This window comes from Tursiops truncatus, chromosome 16, assembly GCF_011762595.2.
Source record: "Tursiops truncatus isolate mTurTru1 chromosome 16, mTurTru1.mat.Y, whole genome shotgun sequence".
NCBI classification, from domain to species: Eukaryota; Metazoa; Chordata; class Mammalia; order Artiodactyla; family Delphinidae; genus Tursiops; species Tursiops truncatus.
Window position 1 is genome coordinate 59,573,003 of NC_047049.1, and position 20,410 is coordinate 59,593,412.

General features: G+C 37.8%; 1 protein-coding gene across 2 annotated transcripts in view; it reads left to right on the plus strand.

Annotated features, from left to right (window-relative positions):
• Positions 1–20,410, plus strand: part of MICU1 (mitochondrial calcium uptake 1) — a 201,022-nt gene that overhangs the window by 50,874 nt on the left and 129,738 nt on the right. For both annotated transcript variants that reach the window (XM_033841517.2, XM_019936105.3), the window contains exon 4: positions 1,862–2,024. In XM_033841517.2, the coding sequence (XP_033697408.1) occupies positions 1,862–2,024 (163 nt within the window). The remainder of the gene's footprint in view (positions 1–1,861; positions 2,025–20,410) is intronic.

Here is a 20,410-nt window from a genome sequence, read left to right on the forward strand (position 1 = left end):
AAGGGGTTGAAAGGTTGCTAAGGGAGGGATCCCCAACCCAAGGGCCACAGACTGGTACTAGTCCGTGGCCTGTTAGGAACTGGGCCTCACAGCAGGAGGTGAGCAGCAGGCGAGTGAGTGAAGTTTCATCTGCCACTCCTTGCTGTTTGCATTACCGCCTGAACCATCCCCCCCCATTGCTCTCATTACCGCCTGAACCATCCCCCCCCCAAGCTTTTTGTGTCTTCCACAAAAGCGGTCCCTCGTGCCAAAAAGGTTGGCGACTGCTATGCCATGGGACTGCTTAGTGTGTTTGCCACATGCCAAATCTATTGAAAAATTTTCTGAAATAAGTATTCAGACTTTAATGCAAATTAGCATTAGAAAGTTTCCTGTCATGTATAGTTACAAATTAGCATTCCTTTCTTAGTGGTTGAAAGCATATCTCGTAGTGGAATTGAGACCATTTTTAAGCAGCTGCCATCAATGACCTCAAAGTGACCATCTAGCCAGAAATGACAGTTACACTAATAGCTGCGTTAATAAGTTAAATTAAAACATTAATAATGTTTTTTTAAATATAGTGAATTGCTTTATAGACATTGAATTCACTGGATTTTTATTTTATTTATTTTATTTTTTCACTGGATTTTTAGATCGTATTGCCTTGACACATTTTCTAACCAGTTATTTATAAGATACTATTTAATGTTGGTTAACTCAACATATAAAATTCAGGTATGAGAGACATCTTTTCACCAAGGTACTGTGTAGGCTGTAGAAGAATATTATGCAGAAGATACAGTATTTTGTATGTTTCGTGTACAGAATGGGGGCTTGGGTGCTGGATAAGGAAACAGGCTTTTATATTAACATTATAATCTTTTAATTAAATGTATGCCATATATAATTTTGTTCCTATTCAAATATTTGCTTGTGTTCTTCCCAAGTCCACTCTTTTCTAAATATGCTATATTTAAATGTTCTCTGGAAGTCTACATTTTAAAATTAATTAATTAATTAATTTGGTCACGCTGCGTCTTAGTTGCGGCAGGCAGCCTACTTAGTTGCAGCTCACTGGCTCCTTAGTTGCAGCAGGTGGGCTCCTTAGTTGCGGCAGGTGGGCTTCTTAGTTGCAGCTTGCCCGCTCCTTAATTGTGGCACACGGACTCCTTAGTTGTAGCACACGGACTCCTTAGTTGTGGCACGCGAACTCTTAGTTGCGGCATGCATGTGGGATCTAGTTCCCTGACCAGGGATCAAACCTGCGCCCCCTGCATTGGGATCGCAGTCTTATCCATTGCGCCACCAGGGAAGTCCCTGGAAGTCTAATTTTTTAATCAAAAGTAAAAGTCTTATTGCTTCAGACCTGTTAATAATTGAGTTTCCATGATATGTAATTTTATTTTTTTGTGCTATTGTGTAATGTACTTTCTGTTTGAAGGACTGTTAGCTATTCAGACCTGTGAAGTCCCACGTCTGTTTTGTTTTTGAATTCAAGAAATTGCATGGAAGTAAAAACTGTAAAATCAGTCCCTTTTTAAAACCTTGGTAGGTGTTTAAAAAATGATAGGCTCCCATATATATGGTATTATACTCTTTTACTGAGACCTTTTGAATTCTTTTATGACATTTTTCAGTTTTGCTAGCTTTCAATGATTTAAGAAATTAGAAAATATTCAAAATTCTGAAGAAAACTTATACAAGCATTGCCTCAACTGGAGTATGAATCGTATATCACAAGTTTTTGAGACGCAAGTAATTTCTAATATAAAAAATCCAGTTAGAGAAAAAAATGATATAAAATTGCCCCCCAAATAAGAGAATATACATGAAAATGAGATGCTTAATACAGTAACACTCTCTGAATTTCCAATTTTAGGTGATGGAATATGAGAATAGGATTCGCGCATATTCCACACCAGACAAAATCTTCCGATATTTTGCTACCTTGAAAGTAATCAGTGAGCATGGTGAATCTGAAGTGTTTATGACACCACAAGACTTTGTGCGATCCATAACACCCAATGAAAAACAACCAGAACGTAAGTTGCTGAAGTGAAAAATAAGATTGTGATATTTATTTCTTGATATGCTTCTTTGTTTCTCTATGTATTGCCTAAACTGTATAAGTCCATGTAATAATTATATTCACTGTGTAGCTACTGAATATTAGGCATTATGCTAGGCTTTAGGAGTAGAAGAGAGGAGCGTATAATCTAAAGCGCTAAGATTATACACCTCTGACTGAGAGTCATTGCTTGTAATTAGACTGTTCCTGAAGGCAATGGATTACATATGTGACTGCTGTCAAGTTACTCTTTGGTGGGATAGACAGAGACAGTAACAGGTAATTTCAGGAATGTGGTGATTTGTTAAAGAACAGGTACTATGGCAGTATAAAGAACGGACACTTAACTCAGTCTGGAAGTTTAGAGAATGGTTCTAGAGAATACATCTAAGTTTGAATAAAAGTTAGACAAAGAATAGAGGAAAGAGTCTCATTTAGAGGAAATGGCCGAACAAACAAGTTGTGAGAAAAGAAAATAAAGGGCTTAATATTATAAGTTAAAGGTAATTACTTACAAATGTATATGGGAGACATGGTGGAAAAAATGACAGAGTAGCGAGCTTCAAGAATCAATTCTTTCACTGAAGCAATCATTATGCTGCCCAAAATGGATGGAATCAACTTTTTTTGGATCACTGGAATCTAATAAAAAAGTTACAGCAACCAGGGTACTGCTTAATGAAGAAAGAAGCTGTTAAATTTTGGAAAGAAAGTGTTGTGGCCTTTTGCTTACCTGCCTACCATGCCCTGTTTCCCAGCTTAGCAGCAGCCATGAGGATGGCAGCCTGCATTCCTAGCTTGGCTTACTAGTGATGGGGAGATCGCTGGGAGGCAATATAGACTACTTCTCCAAAAAAAGTGGTTGTGCATTTTGACTCATCTGGTAGTTTCCTGAGCTACCAGCACAAAGGCTTGCCTTTTGTTTCACCCACCTCAATCTAAAGTACCTTTCCAGGTGTCATCTACTGAAAAAATTTAAAGGCATATACCACCTGTAGCCATTGGGCCAAGAGAGGGCAGATGGGACCAACAGCAGACAGACTGAAAAGCCTCAGAAGGAGGAGGCTGAGGATAAAGACATTTCAGGGAATAAGAGCTTTGAAGGGCTACTGCCTGGGGAATCCAGAGTGATGCTTAGGCCAGACACATACTTGGAAAAGACTTGAGTGGGCTTGTATAGTTGTGCTCCATGCAAGAAGGAGGTGAAAGTTAAGGTGGAGTTGTAGGAGAATCTAGCTAAACATCAAAAGAAGGCCCTAGCTCAGAGCCAATCTACAAACACTAGGAGAGCTGGGTTCTGTTTTGTTTTGTTTTTTCATTCCTTTTGCCTCCAACATTTAAGGAAATCTCTGAGGTCACTTGATGGCTGCTTAGATAATAGAGCAGAAACTTCAATGATGACACGTAATGAGGAATATAATCTTTGCAAAAATAGTTTGGAAAAATCGCTAAACAAAGTGATGACTGGGGTCCTCAGCAGGTTACCATGTCAAACTCTGGGAAGAAGGGAGAATATGATTTCCAGAATTACCACATAGCAATATTCAAAGTATCTAATTTTCAGTTTAAAAAATTGCATGGCGTATCAACAATAATCAGGAATGTATGACCCATTAATAGGAAAAAAAAAGAAAGAAATTGACAGAAATCATTCCTGAGGAAACCCAGGCATTGCACTTACTAGACAAAGACTTTACATCAACTATCTTAAATATGTTCATAGAGCTAAAGGAAACCATAGACAAAGAACTGTAGGAAATAGGGAGTATTATGTATTAATAAATAGAGAATACCCATAAAGAAATAGAAACTGTCAAAAAGAATCGAATAGAAATTATTGAGCTGAAAAGTAAAGTAGATAAAATGAAAAATTTACTGAAAGAGTTCAACACAGATTTGAGCAGAAAGATAAAAGGACCAGAAACTTGGAGATAGGTCAATTGATGTCCAGTCTGAGGAGCAGAGCAAGAAGAATGAATAAAAATGAATAGAGCCTAAGATACTTGTGGGACAATATCAAGTGTACCAACATATGCATATTAGGAGTCCCAGAAGGAGAAATGAAGACATTTCTAGATAATCAGAAGTGGAGGAAGTTTGTTGCTAGTAGACATTCCCTGTAAGAAATGCTAAATGAAATCCTTTAGGCTGAAATGAAAGTATCCTGGATAGTAACCAAAGTCATACAAAGAAAAATTTTAAATGATAAAGACCAGTAAAGGTAACTACATAGGGAGATATTAGTATTGTTTTATTTTTGGTTTTTAACAATCTTTTTTTTCCTGTATGGTTTAAAAGACAAATTTGTAAAACAACAATTTAAATATGTTAATGTTGATTCAAACTAGATTATTTTCAATTTAAGATGTTAATTGTAGTCCTCAGGTTAACCACTAAGAAAATAACTAAAAAATATACAGAAAAGGAATTGAGGAGGGAATAGAAATAGTACACTAGAAAAAAATCAATCAAACACAAAAGAAGGCAAGATTGGAGGAATTGAGGGACAAAAAAAGATATGACATATAGAAAACAGATAACAAGATAGAAGAAGCAAGTGCTTTCTTATCCTTAATCACTTAAAATATAAAAGTATACTCACCAGTTAAAAGACAGAGATTGACAGGAGAAGAAAATATGATCTAATTCTATATTGTCTACAGGAAACTCACTTTAGATCCAAGACACAAATAGGTTGAAAATGAAGGAGTACAAATAGGTTGGAAATGAAGGGTACAAATAGTAACCAAAAGAGAGTTGAGGTGACTATACTTATATCAGACAAAATAGACTTTAAGTAAGAAATTGTTGCAAGAGACAAAGAAGGACATTGTGTATTGATAAAAGGGTCAGTTCATTAAGTAGTTACAACAATGCTAAATATATATACCCACCAAATGAAAGACCCCAAAATATGTGAAAGGCTGACAGAATTGAAGGGAGAAATAGTTCTACAATAATGGTTGGAGAATTCATAACCCTTTTCAGCAATGAACAGAACATTTAGACAGAAGATCTTTAAAGAAATAGAAGACTTAACACTGTAAACCAACTAAACCTAATAGACATGCATAGAACACTCTACTCGAGCGTTAGAATACATTTCTTCTCAAGCACACATCAAATATTTTCCGGAATAGACAGATAGACCATATGTTAGGCTACAAAACAAATCTTAATAAATTTTAAAAGATTAAACTCATACAAAATATCTTTTCTGATCACAACAGAATGAAACTATCCATCAATAACAGAAGGAAAAATAGAAAATTTATGAATATGTGAAAATAAAACAATACATTCTTAACCAAAGCTTAACCAAACCAAAGCTCAAAGAAGAAATCACAAGAGAAATTAAAAAATACTTTGAGATGAATGAAAAAGAAAACAGAACTTAACAAAACTGATGTGATGCTGCAAAAGCAGTGGTCAGAGGGAAACTTATAGCTGTAAACACCTACATTTAAAAAGAATAGGGCTTCCCTGGTGGTGCAGTGGTTAAGAATCCACCTGCCAATGCAGGGGACATGGGTTCGAACCCTGGTCTGGGAAGATCCCACATGCCACGGAGCAACTAAGCCTGTGTGCCACAACTACTGAGCCTGCGCTCTAGAGCCCGCGAGCCACAACTACTGAGCCCCCGTGCCACAACTACTGAAGCCCACACACCTAGAGCCTGTGTTCCACAATGAGAGAAGGCACTGCAATGAGAAGCCCGCGCACCGCAACGAAGACCCAACACAGCCAAAAATAAATAAATAAAATAATAAATAAGTTAAAAATAAATAAAATAAAAAGAAGAAAGTTCTCAAATCACTTTCCTAACTTTACACCTTATGGAACTTAAAAAAAAAAAAGAGCAAACAAAACCCGAAGATAGCTGACATAAGGAAATAATGAAAGTTAATGCAGAGGTAAATGAAATGGAGAATAGAAAACAATAGAATCAATGAAACAGAAAGTTGGTTCTCTGAAAAGATCAACAAAATTGAGAAACATTTAGGTAGACTGACTAAGAAAAAAAGAGAAAAGAAGCCAATAACTAAAGTCAGAAATGAAAGTGGGGACATTACTACCTACTTTACAGAAATAAAAAGGATTATAAGAGAATACTGTGAACAATTATATTCCAACAAATTGGATTACCTAGATGAAACAAATTCCTAGTAATACACAAACTGCCAGAAGTGAAAAAGAACTCTAACAACTTAACAAGAAATTAACAAATGGGCAAAGGACTTGAATAAACATTTCTCCAAATAAGATATACAAATAGCCAGTAAGCAGATGAAAAGATACTTAATGTCATTAGTCATGAGAGAAATCCAAATCAGAACCAGGATATACCATCTCACAGGTTGGCTCTAATTTAAAAGCAAACAAGTGTTGGTAAAGATGTGGAGAAATTGAAGCCCTCATATGTTGCTGGTGAGAATGTAAAATGGTGCAGCCACTATGAAAAACAATTTCTCAGAAATGTAAGTAAAAAGTTACCATATGACCCAACAATTGCACTACTAGTATAAACCCAAAAGAATTGAAAACAGGTATTCAAACAAGTCCTTGTATATGAATGTTCATAGTAGCACTATTCACAATACCCAAAAAGTAGAAACATCCTAAATGTCCTTTAACAGATGAATGGATAAACAAATTGTGATACATACGTACAGCGGAATATTATTCAAATGTGGATGAACCCTGAACCAGGCACAAAAGGCCACATATCATATGATTTCTTTTTTTTTTCATTTTTATTTTATATTGGTATATGATTTCATTTGTATGAAATATCTAGATAAATCCATAGAGACAGAAAGCACATTGTTGGTTGCCAGCAGCTGGGTTGGGGGAATGAGGACTGACTGCTTAATGGATACAAGGTGGGTTTTTTTGTTTTTATTTTTGTTTTAGAGTGATGAAAATATTTTGGAACTAGGTAGAGGTGGTAGTTATGCAACACTATGAGTGTACTAAATGCCACTGAACTGGACACTTTAAAATGGTTATTTTATGTTATTTGAATTTCACCTCAATTTAAAAAGGGAATAAAGAATATATAGTCAGTTCTCATTATTTGCAAATTTTGTATTTGCAAATTTGCATGCTCACTAAAACTTACTTGTAACCCCATAATCAGTACTTAATGGTACTTTTGCAGTCATCTGTGGTTATGTGCAGTGCAGCAAAAAGCTTGAGTCACCCCATGTACATGTTCCCAGCTGAGGTCAAACAAAGTAATGCTCTGCCTTTTTGTTTCAGCTTTCATATGTGTCCTTTGCTTTGTTTATTTAGTGCCATATTTTTAGAATTTTTGTGCTTTATCTTGGTGATTGCTGTCCCTCTTCCACCTGCTCCATGTACTATCGATGTGCTGTCTAGTGTTCTTAAACATAAGAAGGCTATAATGTGCCTTAAGGAGAAAATGTGTGTGTGAGATAAGCTTTCTTCAGGCTTGAGTTGGCCGTGAGTTCATTGTTAATTAATCAAGGATATATATAGAGAAAGAATGAATCAAATATATATATAGATATATCAAATATGTATGGAAGGAGGGGAGAGGAAAAAAGGTGTCTCTAAAAAAAAAACACATAAAATAAGGTTATGTATTGATTGGTTTAAAAAAAAACTTGTGACCAGAGGATCATAGGAACCTAACCCTGTATTTCCCCTAGGAGTAATAGGTCAGTATTCACTGATTCTTTGTTCATGGCAACTTTATAGAACATAACTCTCACAATTAGTGAGAATCAATCATATATGTTACAGTAGTAGGCTATGAAAAAGAAACTATGCATTATAAGGAAGGCATCCTAAAGGGGGTGGCATTTGAGATGGGTTTCGAAAAGTGAATAATAATAGTTATTATTATATTATTATATTATATTATTATATTATTATCATTGTATACACGAGTGGGCAGAGGCATCACTCAAAGTGAGTAAATTATGTGGGCATCACTCAGAGTGAGTAAACTGTGTGGTCAGAAATACAGACATGTGAAATAACAATGTGAGCTTGGGGAACCAGAAACAGTTATGGTGTTTTCTAACCAAGGAATTTATAATGTTTTGCCCATGTTTATTTTTATTTATTTATTTATTTAATATAAATTTATTTATTTATCTTTGGCTGTGTTGGGTCTTCATTTCTGTGCAAGGGCTTTCTCTACCTGTGGCAAGCGGGGGCCACTCTTCATCACGGTGCGCAGGCCTCTCACTGTCGCGGCCTCTCTTGCTGCGGAGCACAGGCTCCAGATGCGCAGGCTCAGTAGTTGTGGCGCATGGGCCCAGTTGCTCCGCGGCATGTGGGATCTTCCCAGACCAGGGCTCGAACCCGTGTGCCCTGCATTGGCAGGCAGATTCTCAACCACTGCGCCACCAGGGAAGCCCCTGCCCATGTTTATTAACATTCATATATCTCTAGGAAAAATGAAATCTTCAAAGGTGCAGGAAATTTGCCGTATATTTAAATTTTTTTCTTAGGGAAATTTTCAAACATAGAAAGTACAGAGAGTAGTATAATGAACCCATATGTACCTGTCACTTAGATTCAACAGCTATGAACACGTGGCCAATCTTATTTCATCTATAACCTTTTTACTTCCTCTCCTCACCCCAGATTGTTTTAAAGCCAATTTAAAGCAATTTTAAAGACACCTCTGTATGTGTCTCCAAAAGATAAATACTTAAAAAAAAAAAAAACAGTAGTACCAGTAATAACAATAATTTTAAAATATTACAGTAATTTCTTAATAGCAAATATCTAGGCATCGTTCAAATTTCCCTATCTAAAATATATTGTTTACAGTTGATTTATTCAAATCAACCTCCAAAAATGGCCACACGCTATGTTTGATATCTCTTCAGTCTTTCTTTATGGGTTTTTCTCTCTCTCTTTTTCTTCTTGCCATTTTTTCCTTGCCATTAAGCAAGACCAGTTTTATGCCTTGTTTCACGTCTCTCAGCCCACCTTTTACCTTTTGCTTAGATTGTTGCTGCAGCATTTATCAGGATAGAGATACAGCCTAACAGGAAAGACCGTCAGCTACACTATGTGTCTCTTGTTTCTGCTATAGAGCATCTCTGCTGCTATAGCATGGGTCCCCTTCGGGAGCCTGCTCAACCGTGTTGGCATGTGCACACATACAGAGGTATAAAGGACTTTACTCTTTGTTGAGACTTGGTGCATAAATACTCTCCTCTCCACTGTCTTGGATGGTCAATTCTGAGGATACAAACTATGTGGTTTCTTGGGTGGGCTAAGGAGTATTGAGCCCTAGTTTTCTACAGCAGTAATCAGCTCAATGACACACCCTTGAACTGGCTTTCCTTCCTTTCCTGTTTCACTTTTCCTGGTCCTCCTGCACTGGCTCTCTACTTTTGAAACTCAAACTGTACATCATTTATTTGTGAAAGAATGTAAGTCATTTATATTCTAGAATTTCCCACATTTTGGATTTTACTGATTGTATCTCCATGGTGTTATTTAATATGTTCCCCTATACTTTGTATTTCCGCCATGTAGAAAAATATGTAGAAAGCAGCTGAAAGAGAATATACCAAAATGTTAACTCTCTGAATGTTGAAATTTTGAGGAATTATTTTATTCTTCTTTGACTATTCCTTGTTCCTTTATTTTCTAATAAACTTCACATGCATTCATTCAACAAGTATTGATCAATTAGCTCTGCTATGGGTTAGACACTATTTTATGTGCAGGGCATGCAGGAATGAATAAAACAGACAAAAATTTCTTCCTTTATAGAGTATACAATCTTTTATAATCAGAAAGAAGGTATATAAAGTTTACATTAATTGCATTGAATTTTAGATTTTGAGCCTTTTGAATTAGTTTTAGCACCTTGTTTTGTGACATGTGGAAGGAAGGATTAAAGAAGACTTGTGTAAGACAGAAAAAAGGATTGCAAGATATATTCCTGGGTTTTATGATGGTAAAGTATTTTGTACTTGTCAAATTATTTCTAAAACCAGATGAAATCTAATATGTAACAGTAACTTTAAATAAAACTGTACTTTGCTTCCAGTGTGACAGTGAAAATGAAGCAACACTTTAGGTAGTTTACTAAAGATTATCTGGACATTTAAGGAAGTTTTTTTTTTTTTTCCTGTGGAAATCATTATATACTCTAATTGCTTACACACATTTTGGCATTTAACTTTGTAATTTTGTTTTTTTAATTATTGAAAGACCTGTCACATGGACAGAATAGTTGCTAAATGTCTAATATACCAAGCACATTTCTGGTTTTCATAAAAAGCCAGAATAATGAATGATTGCTTTTCTTTTAAGATAATAATCATGAGGGAAAATTGTAGTATATTAAAATGAGATTTAATGGAAAATTTGGCTTCATTTTTGTTTGCTCATGAACACAGATTTCCACAAATGTTGATGTAGCAGAAGTAAAAATATGTATTATTCCCATGTGGGTTGAAATAAAGAAAAGAGTGAGGCTGTAATTCAAATTGTAATTTGATTTTCTATCATCAGATGGCTGGACTCTAGCCAGTAGCTCATATTTCAACTTTGTTTTGTCATGTCTTTCACACATACCGTATCCCAGGATACCTAACAGATCTAAACTTGTAAGTTTTAGTTTTAGAACAGTTCAAAAATAATCACAAAGCCCTAAAATTAAGCAGTTTTTAAATGAGTGGAGTGCTGATGAATTTCAGTAACAAGCTGATTAAGAATAATTTTGTACTGAATACCAAAAGAATTTAGAGTAGCCATAGGTAAGTAAGAAGGACATTAAAAGGAAAAAATATATATAGTGTATGACTGGAATACATCTCATCTCCCTTTCTGTGCAATCTTAGTGTCATCAAAGTCTCTGGATATAGTGGATAAGGCAGTTGCTTCAAGCTCTGGGTCGTGCTGCTTGTAGTAACCAGTTTTGCATAGCTAGCCAATGACTTGGAGAAGCAGCAGCATGGGGAGAGCTTTTAAAGTACTATATAGAAAAACTTAAGCTTTTGTCAGAGCAAAGCATACTTGAGCTTTCGTCAGAGCAAAGAGGATCTCTGTTTCCTTTCCACCATATCCCACTGGCTGACCTATTCATCTTGATCTGATTTTGTCTCATGGAAGACGAAAAGGATGTGAAAAGGGGAAACACAGATCATACTGTGATTTACTTGTCCTGGACTCCATATTCTCTCTAGGATGAGTCATGCCCTTAGTGATACTCTTACTAGAGCACTTTTAGTTTGAGACACATAATTTTACACTCGATTATATACAGTGGTTTTGGTTCAAGGTGGTGTTGTAGGAGGATCCTGAGCTCACCTCCTCCCACAGACACACCAAATCTACAACTCCTACACATCAGGCAAATGAGAAAAAACCCACACCGAAACATATAGAAGAGGCTGAGACACAATTTCACCATAAACTCTACCCCTGTTACAGTAACCAGTGGTCAGGAGAGAACTCACAGACCTGAGCTTCTACCTGAGGAGCAGGAGGTTTGAACCTCGATCTGGCATGCCAGCTTTTGATACCTACACCTGAGAGATGAGCCCCCAGAGCATCTAGGTTTGAAAGCCAAAGAGGCTTGCATCTACAAGACCCACAAGGCTATAGTGAACTGGGGAGCATAGAGTGCTCATGCCCGGCTGCCCCACAGGGCCCAGTGCAAAGGCAGCTGAGTGAAAGTGCCCAGTCTTTCTGTGAAAGAGACCTATTTGCTTATCTTAAAGCATTGGCCTGAGGGGCAGACATCTAATTTAACACATATCTAGGGGCCTACTGAAATATTCTCCAAAGACAGGCTGGTGGGCTCTGTAACAAACAGAGAAACCATTCTTTTTGTTGTTGTTGTTTTGTTTTTTTTTGTTTTTTTTTTTTTTGCGGTACGCGGGCCTCTCACCGTTGTGGCCTCTCCCGTTGCAGAACACAGGCTCCGGATGCGCAGGCTCAGCGGCCATGGCTCACGGGCCTAGCCACTCTGCGGCATGTGGGATCTTCCCGGACCGGGGCACGAACCCGTGTCCCCTGCATCTGCAGGCAGACGCTCAACCACTGCGCCACCAGGGAAGCCCCAGAGAAACCATTCTTAACTGGCTACCACCATCAGGGCACAGCACAGAGACAGCACACTGAAACACACCTCCAGTGTTTCTGTGAAAGAGGCCCATTTGCTTGCCTTGAGCCTTTGGCCTAAGGGGCAGGCTTCTGGTTTAAAACACATCTGAATGCCGCTGAAATACTCTCCGAAGACTGCAGAGGCCAGTGGGAGCCATCTTTGCGTATCTTTCTGCCTTGCTTGAGGTCACTGGTATCTCCCAGAAGGGAATTTGTGTACATGTCTGGCATACTGACTTTTGCAGCTGGCGCCCAGGACACATCCCTTGATCACTTGGCTCTGGTGGCCACTGGGGCTTACGTTCTCGGGTCCCGTAGGACTGTAACAAATGGAGAAACAATTCTTAACTGGTTATCCCATTCCCAGGGCACAGCACAGATAACCAGCATGAAATATACCCCAGTTGTTCTGTAAAAGAGGCTTATTAACTTATCTTTATAGCGGTGGCCTGAGGGGCAGGCTTCTAATTAAACACATATCTATGGTCTGACTACAGTCCTCTCCAGAGACTGGGGAGGCCAGTGAGCATCATTTTTGTGCCCTCCCTCTGCCCTGACCCAGGTTGCTGGTATCTATGAAAAAGGAGCTTGTGTACATGTCTGGCTCCCCAGCTTTTGTGGCTGCCACCCAGAGGACACATCCCTTGATAGCTTGGCTCTGGTGACCAGTGGGACTTGTGTTCATGGATTCCATAGGTGGTAGCAAACAAAGTAACAGTTCTTAACTGGCTATCACCCCAGGGCTCAGTGTAGAGGAATCAAACAAACACTCATCTCCCAGCCTTCTCCTGAAAGAAGTTTATTTGCATACTTTAAAAACTGCTGCCTGAGGGTCTGGCTTCCAGTCAGCCTGAATCTAGGTGCTGACTGAGATCCTCCCCGTTGGGACACTGATGGCTCTTGGCACTACTGGGAGCCTCTAAGAGCAAAGTAGGAGCCTCAACTACTGGGAGCCTCCAAGAATAAAGTAGGCTACTTGGACAATCACAGAGGCTTGAGGGACAACCAAGAGCTAGGGCAGGGTTGAATGATAAGGTTCAGCTTCCCCACGAGGCCACTCCTTCAAGACTGGGAGAGGTGGCTGTTTTATCTAATGCCTAGAAACCAACTCAGTTACAAAAAGTGAAGAAATAGAGGAATATGTTCCGAACAAAAGAACAAGATAAAACCTCAAAAAAAGACCTTAATAAAATTGAGATAAGTGACTTACTTGATAAAGAGTTCAAAATAACGGTTATAAAAATGCTTAGCAAGCTCACAGGAACAATGCATGAATAAAGTGAGAATTTCAACAGAGAGATAGAAAATACATGAAAGTACCAAATAGAAGCCACAGAATGGAAAAACAATAACTGAACTGAAAAATACAGTAGAGAGGTTCAATAGCAGACTAGATGAAAGAAAGGATCAGTGAACTTGAGGACAGTGGAACTTATCCAGTCAGAGCAGCAAAAAGAAAAAGAGTCAAGATAGCTTAAGGGACTTATGGGAAAACATCAACAGACCAACAGTCACATTATGGGGGTTCCAGAAGGAGAAAAGAGAAAGGGGTAGAAAACTTACTTGAAGAAATAATGTCTGAAAACTCCCCTAACCTGGGGAAGGAAACAGACGTCCAGATCCAGGAGCCCAGGAAATTCTAAAAAAGATGAACCCAAAGAGACCCACACCAAGACACATAATTAAAGTGTTAAAAGTTAAAGGCAAGGAGAGACTCCTTGCAAGCAAGAAGAGACAAACAACTTGTTACATACAAGGGAACCCCTATAAGACTATCAGCAGATTTTTCAGCAGAAACTTTGTAAGCCAGAGGGAGTGGCATGGTATGTTCAAAGTACTGAAAGAAAAAAATGCCAGCCAAGAATACTTTACCCAGCAAAGTTGCCCTTCAGAATTGAAGGAGAGAGAGTTTTCCAGACAAGCAAAAGCTAAAGGAATTTTTTATCACTAGACTGGCCTTACAAGAAATGTGAAAGGGACTTCTTTAAGCTGAAATGAAAGGGCACTATTAATTAACAAGAAACACATGAAAGTATATACAATGAATGTATTTTTGAAACAATTTTGTTCTAATGTTTTTGCCCCAACAAGGTAAGTTCCTTCCATACAAGAACCTTGTCTTCTACTTTTATTTTATTAAAAAAATTTTTTTAGTGGAGTAAAATTACAATGTTGTGTTACTTTCTGCTGTACAATGACATGAATCACCTATATGTATACCTATATCCCCTCCCTCTTGGACCTCCCTCCAACCACCCCCCCCATCCCACCCATCTAGGTTGTCACAGAGCGCCGAGCTGCACTCTCTGTGCTATACAGCAGGTTCCCACTAGCTGTGTATTTTACACATGGCAGTGTATTTATGTCAAACCTAATCTCCCAATTCGTCCCACCCTCCCCTTCCCCACCCCGTGTCTATATGTCCGTTCTGTATGTCTGCGTCTCTATTCCTGCCCTACAAATAGGTTCATCTATACCATTTTATTCCACATATATATGTTAATACACGATATTTGTTTTTCTCTTTCTGGCTTACTTCAATCTGTATGACAGACTCTAGGTCCATCCACATCTCTACAGATGACCCAATTTTGTTCCTTTTTATGGCTGAGTAGTATTCCATTGTATATATGTACCACATCTTCTTTATCCACTCATCTATCGTTGGACATTTAGGTTGTTTCCGTGACTTGGCTATTGTAAATAGTGCTGCAGTGAACATTGGCGTGCATGTATCCTTTATTTTAATTTCCTGCAGTGATGCTGAGTATAGAGCAGGTGTTGGTCAGCTACAGTGAACTTCCCTGTTTCTGCATGGCCCATGAGCAGAGAATATTTTTTACATTAAAAAAAATAAATCACATGAGGAATATTTTGTGCTGCCTGAAAATTACATGAAACTCAAATTTCAGTGTCCATAAAAAGAGTTTTATTGGAACTCATTCATTATGTATTGTCCATGGCAGCTTTTATACTATGATAGTAGAGTTGAGGAATTCCAATAGAGACTATAAGTGGCCCACAAAGCCTAAAATATTTACTATCTGGCCTTTTACAAAAAAATATTTGCTGACTTCTTGTGGAATAATAAGAAACAAGGGTTTCTTATAGTAAGAAATAAGGGTCTCTGCCCCTGGTTCCTGATACCACTGTCCTTAATTTGGTGTTTATCATTCTTATTTATTTATTTATTTTTATATTTGGCTGCATTGGGTCTTCGTTGATCCGTGCAGGCTTTCTCTAGTTGAAGTGAGCGGGCACTACTTTTCATTGTGGTGCTCAGGCTTCTCTTGTTGCGGAGCACGGGCTCTAGCCACATGGGCTTCAGTAGTTGTGGCACAGGGGCTTCACTAGTTGTGGCTTGTGGTCTCTAGAGCACAGGCTCAGTAGCTGTGGTGCACAGGCTTACTTGCTCCCTGGCATGTGGGATCGTCCTGGACTTGAACCCATGTCCCCTGCATTGGCAGGTGGATTCTTAACCACTGTGCCACCAGGGAAGTCCCTGGTGTTTATCATTCTTGATGAAGACTATAACATTCACGTATATCCATTGTCCTTCCCCAGGGAATGATTGTATTCATCTCCTAGCATTGAGTTTGGACCTAACCATGTGATTTCCTCTGACCAATGAAATGTGAGCAGAAACTATATACACTATGTTCAAGCAAGAGCTTTAATAGTCAGTTTGTGATTTGCTGTGTTCTCTTTTACCTCTGCTATGTTCCAAATAGAGGTTGCTGCCCTGTCAGCCTGGATCCCAGATTCAATACCATGTGAAGCAGAGCTGTAGCCAGTATGATAGATAGGTAGCATGAGCACTATATAAAACCTTCCTTGTTGTAAGCCACTGAGATTTTAAAGTTGTTACTGTAGCATAACTTAGCCTTTTCAAGCTGCTACGTTTCCCATGCTTTTTTTATATGTTAAATATTATGTTTATATGTGTGTTTTTGTTGACACAGGTAGCTGTTGTTCTCTTATTTTCACTGCTATATAGTTGTGTATATCAGTTGTTTAAACTTGTATAAATATGCCAGTATTTAATTTACCCATGTCCATGTAGATGAACACTTCCAATTTTGTCACTCAGCTATTGCTGTATAACAAACAGCCATATAAAATGTCAGTGGCATAAAACACAAGCATTTATTTACCTCATGCATCTGCAGGTCACAAAGGGTGTGTGCTCTGTTGATCTCAGCTGGCCTTGCTTAGATAGGCTAGGGGCTGGCTAATCTGGTCTAGGTCATCTCTGCTTGATGGTTTTGTCAGATTTGTTAGTTTGTTCTATATGTTTCTCATCCTTTTTAAACCAAAGGGCTATCTGGGATATTATCCTCTCATACTGTTGGCAGAGGTGCAAGAAAGCAAGCCAGTGTCAGAAGTTCATTTTAAGGATTGAGTCATTTCATAATTGCCAGTATCCCATTGGCCAAAGCAAATTACATGGCTAAGCCCAAAATTAAGGGATTTTCCACAGAGGTCAAGGAGGAGGAAGTGAAGATTTGAGAACAAAAATCTAATATGCCAGTGTTTTTTCTGTTGTAAACCATACTGAAGTGAACATTCTTCTGTATGTCTCCTGGTGCATATTTATAAAAAGTTATTTTCAACATGTATACCTGGAAGTTGGACTTGCTGGCCTGTAGGATACCCTCTTCAAATTTGCTAAACATTGCCAAATTGATTCCCAGAGTGGATAAAATAATTTATATTTTCTCCAGGAATGTATGAGTTTCCTCCTTTGCATTCCTGCCAAGACATGGTATTATCAGACTTAAATTTTTAGCAATCTGATGGAAATTATTGTATCTGGTTTTGTTTTGCATTTCATTAGTAACTAGTAAGGCTTATCTCCAAATGTTTATTGGCTGTTCACATTGCCATGTGTATGAATTGCCTATTTATCTTCTCTACTCACTTTTCTATTTGATTTCTTTTTTTTTTTTTTTTTTGCGGTATGCGGGCCTCTCACTGTTGTGGCCTCTCCCGTTGCGGAGCACAGGCTCCGGACGCGCAGGCTCAGCGGCCATGACTTACGGGCTAGCCGCTCCGTGGCATGTGGGATCTTCCCGGACCGGGGCACGAACCCGTGTCCCCTGCATCGGCAGGCGGACTCTCAACCACTGTGCCACCAGGGAAGCCCTGATTTCTTTTTGATTAGTAAAAGTATTATGTGTATTCTCTATTGGAGTCTGCCATATAGCAGATATTTATTCCTAGTCTGTGGCCCATCTTTTTATTTTGTTTCTGATAATTTTTAATATACAGAAGCTGTCAATATTCTCAAACATACCATTCTTCTCCTTGGTTGTTTGTACTGTCTCTTTCTTTTTACTGATTTATTAAGGTATAATTAACATAGAATATCAGCATTATTTAAAGTGTTTGATGAGTTTTGATATACTAATCTCATGTATATGCTAGTGAAACCATAAGCACAATCAATATAATGAACGTATTCATCACCCTCTAGAATGTTTTCATACCCATTTGTAATCCTGCCTTCCCACTTTTTCCCAGGCAAGTCCCAGGCAGCCCATCTTTCTGTCTTCCATATCCTTACTGATTATCTGTCTCCTTTCTCTGTCAATTATTGAGAGAAGGATGTCGATCTCTGACTTTATTTGTGGATTTGTCTATTTATCTTTTCCATTGTATCAGTTTTTGCTTCAAATATTTTGAAACTCTTATTAGGTGAATACACACTTAGGATTATTCTAGCTTCATGGTGAATTGACCCTCTTATCATTATATAATTGACCCTCTTTATCCTTGCTAATATATATATATTTTTTGCTCTAAAGTCCACATAGTCTGATATTTATGTAGCCACTCGGTCTTTCTTTTGATTCATTTTTCATGATATATCTTTTTCCATCGTGTTACTTGTAACCATACCTGTATCATTGTATTTAAAATGGGTTTCTTATGGACAACATATAGTTGGATCATGTTTTTTATCCAATATGACAGTTTCTACCTTTTATTAATGTGTTTAGATGATTTATATTTAATGTAACTGTTGATATGTTTAAATTTAGGTCTACCTAAATTTAACAAATTTTATTATTTGTTTTCCCTTTTTTATGTTCCTCTTTTACCCCTTCCCTGCCTTCTTTTCAGATTATTTGAAGATTTTTTAATATTTCATTTTAATTGATTTTGGCAGGGGGTTTGACGATACTTCTTTGTGTATCTTTAATTTAATGGTTGCTATTGGGATTATAATATACATAGTTAACTTTTCACAGTTTGCTGAGAATTTATAATTTTACCACTTCAAGTGGAATATAGATATCTAACCACTATAAAGATTTCTCCCCAGTTTATGGTGTAGTGTCATATGTATTACATCTACATATGTTGAAAACTCTGCCAGACATTGTTTTAAGTTTTTATTTCAACCATCAAACTAGTCTGTTATATATATATCTAGATATTAGCTACTTCTGTTGCTCTTTATTTATTCCTTAAGTTCCATACTTTCTTCTGGTATCATTTTCTTCTGCCTTGAAGGATAGAACATCTGTTAGAGCAGTTCTGATGGTGATGAATCCTCTACGTTTTCCTTCATCTGAGAACATTTTTATTTTGTCTTCATACTTTTTTTTTTTTTTTTTTTTTTTTTTTGTGGTACGCGGGCCTCTCACTGTGTGGCCTCTCCCGGACACGGAGGCTCAGCGGCCATGGCTTACGGGCCCAGCCGCTCCGCGGCATGTGGGATCTTCTCGGACCTGGGCACGAGTACCTGTGTCCCCTGCATCGGCAGGCAGACTCTCAACCACTGCGCCACCAGGGAAGCCCTTTGTCTTCATTCTTGAAGAATATTTTCACTAAATAAAGAATTCTGGGTTGAAGTTCTTTTCTTTCAGCACTTTAAACTGGCTGCTTCAAAGATTTTTTTCTTTGTCTTTGGTTTTCAGCAGTTCGATTAAAAAAAAATTATCTCATACCTGATGAACTTGAACTGTACTTTTGCTGACTTACATAAGCTGAAAATATAATTATTTTAATAAAATTTTAGAATATTCTTTGGGTACAATTTTTAGGATAAATTCTGGTATTAAACTGAAAAAATGAATCTCTAAATTTTTGAGAGATAGCTGGGACTTCTTAAGTAAAATTGTATAGAGCTTCCATTTACCTAAGCTCTAATTTATAGATATCAAAATGACATATTTGATTGTTTCACTTTTGTCTTTTGGCAAAATGAGTAGCTATCATCTTTAAAATAAGCCTCCTTTTAGATATTCACTCTGAAGCTTAAACTGAGACTATTCTTATAGTATTTCTGCATGTTTACATTATTTTTGTCATGGATTCAAAAAGACAGGCAACTGCCACCATTTAAAAAGATTGTTAGACTTAAAATCAGAAACAATCGTTTAATCCTTTTGAGCGTCAACTTTCTCATTAATGAAAAGGGGGAGATAGTGTTAGCATTAAATGACTGTGAGAGTTCTTTGAAGAGAAGTCTGAGATTCATAGAAAGCACCCTAGGGAAAAACGGCATAACATCCAGTGTTTCTAAGCTGGGACCCAAAGAATGGGGGTGGAGAAATGGAAGGATAGTCATTTGATTATATTTTCAAAGTACACATGCTGTGTTTTTTCCTTTCTTTCTCCATACTCTCCCTCCCCCAATAATTTGGCCTATTAGAATCTCAAGAGGAGTAGTGAGTAAGGATAGCATGAATTCTTTAATCCATCCACACTTTCCACACTCCATCCCCAACCAATGTTAAGAATTGATCTAATCCAACCATCTGCTTCATTTGACAGGTAAAGAAATCTAAATGTAATAAGATGAAATAATCATTTCTTCCAACTTGAAATTATGAATCTCTTGGCCTACTTTATGTCTGTATTTGCTTCTATTTATTTATTTAGGCTGCTCTGGGTCTTCCTTGTGGCACACGGGCTCTAGAGTACACGAGCTCAGTAGTTGCAGCGCACAGGCTTAGTTGCGGTATGTGGTATCTTAGTTCCCCAACCAAGAATCGAACCTTGGCCTCCTGCATTGGGTGCATGGCATCTTAACCACTGAACCACCAGGGAAGTCCCTGTATTTGCTTTTAAATGAAGGAATTCTCACTACATGCCAGGCTGTCCTTACATGCCCCTCCTTTATTTGGCAGATGCACATGGTAAAATATTTTCCAAACTATAGTGAAGAGCACTTAATGAAAAACACAGATCTGTTCCAATTTCTCCACCCTCCCAGTTATGTCACAGAAGCAATCACTT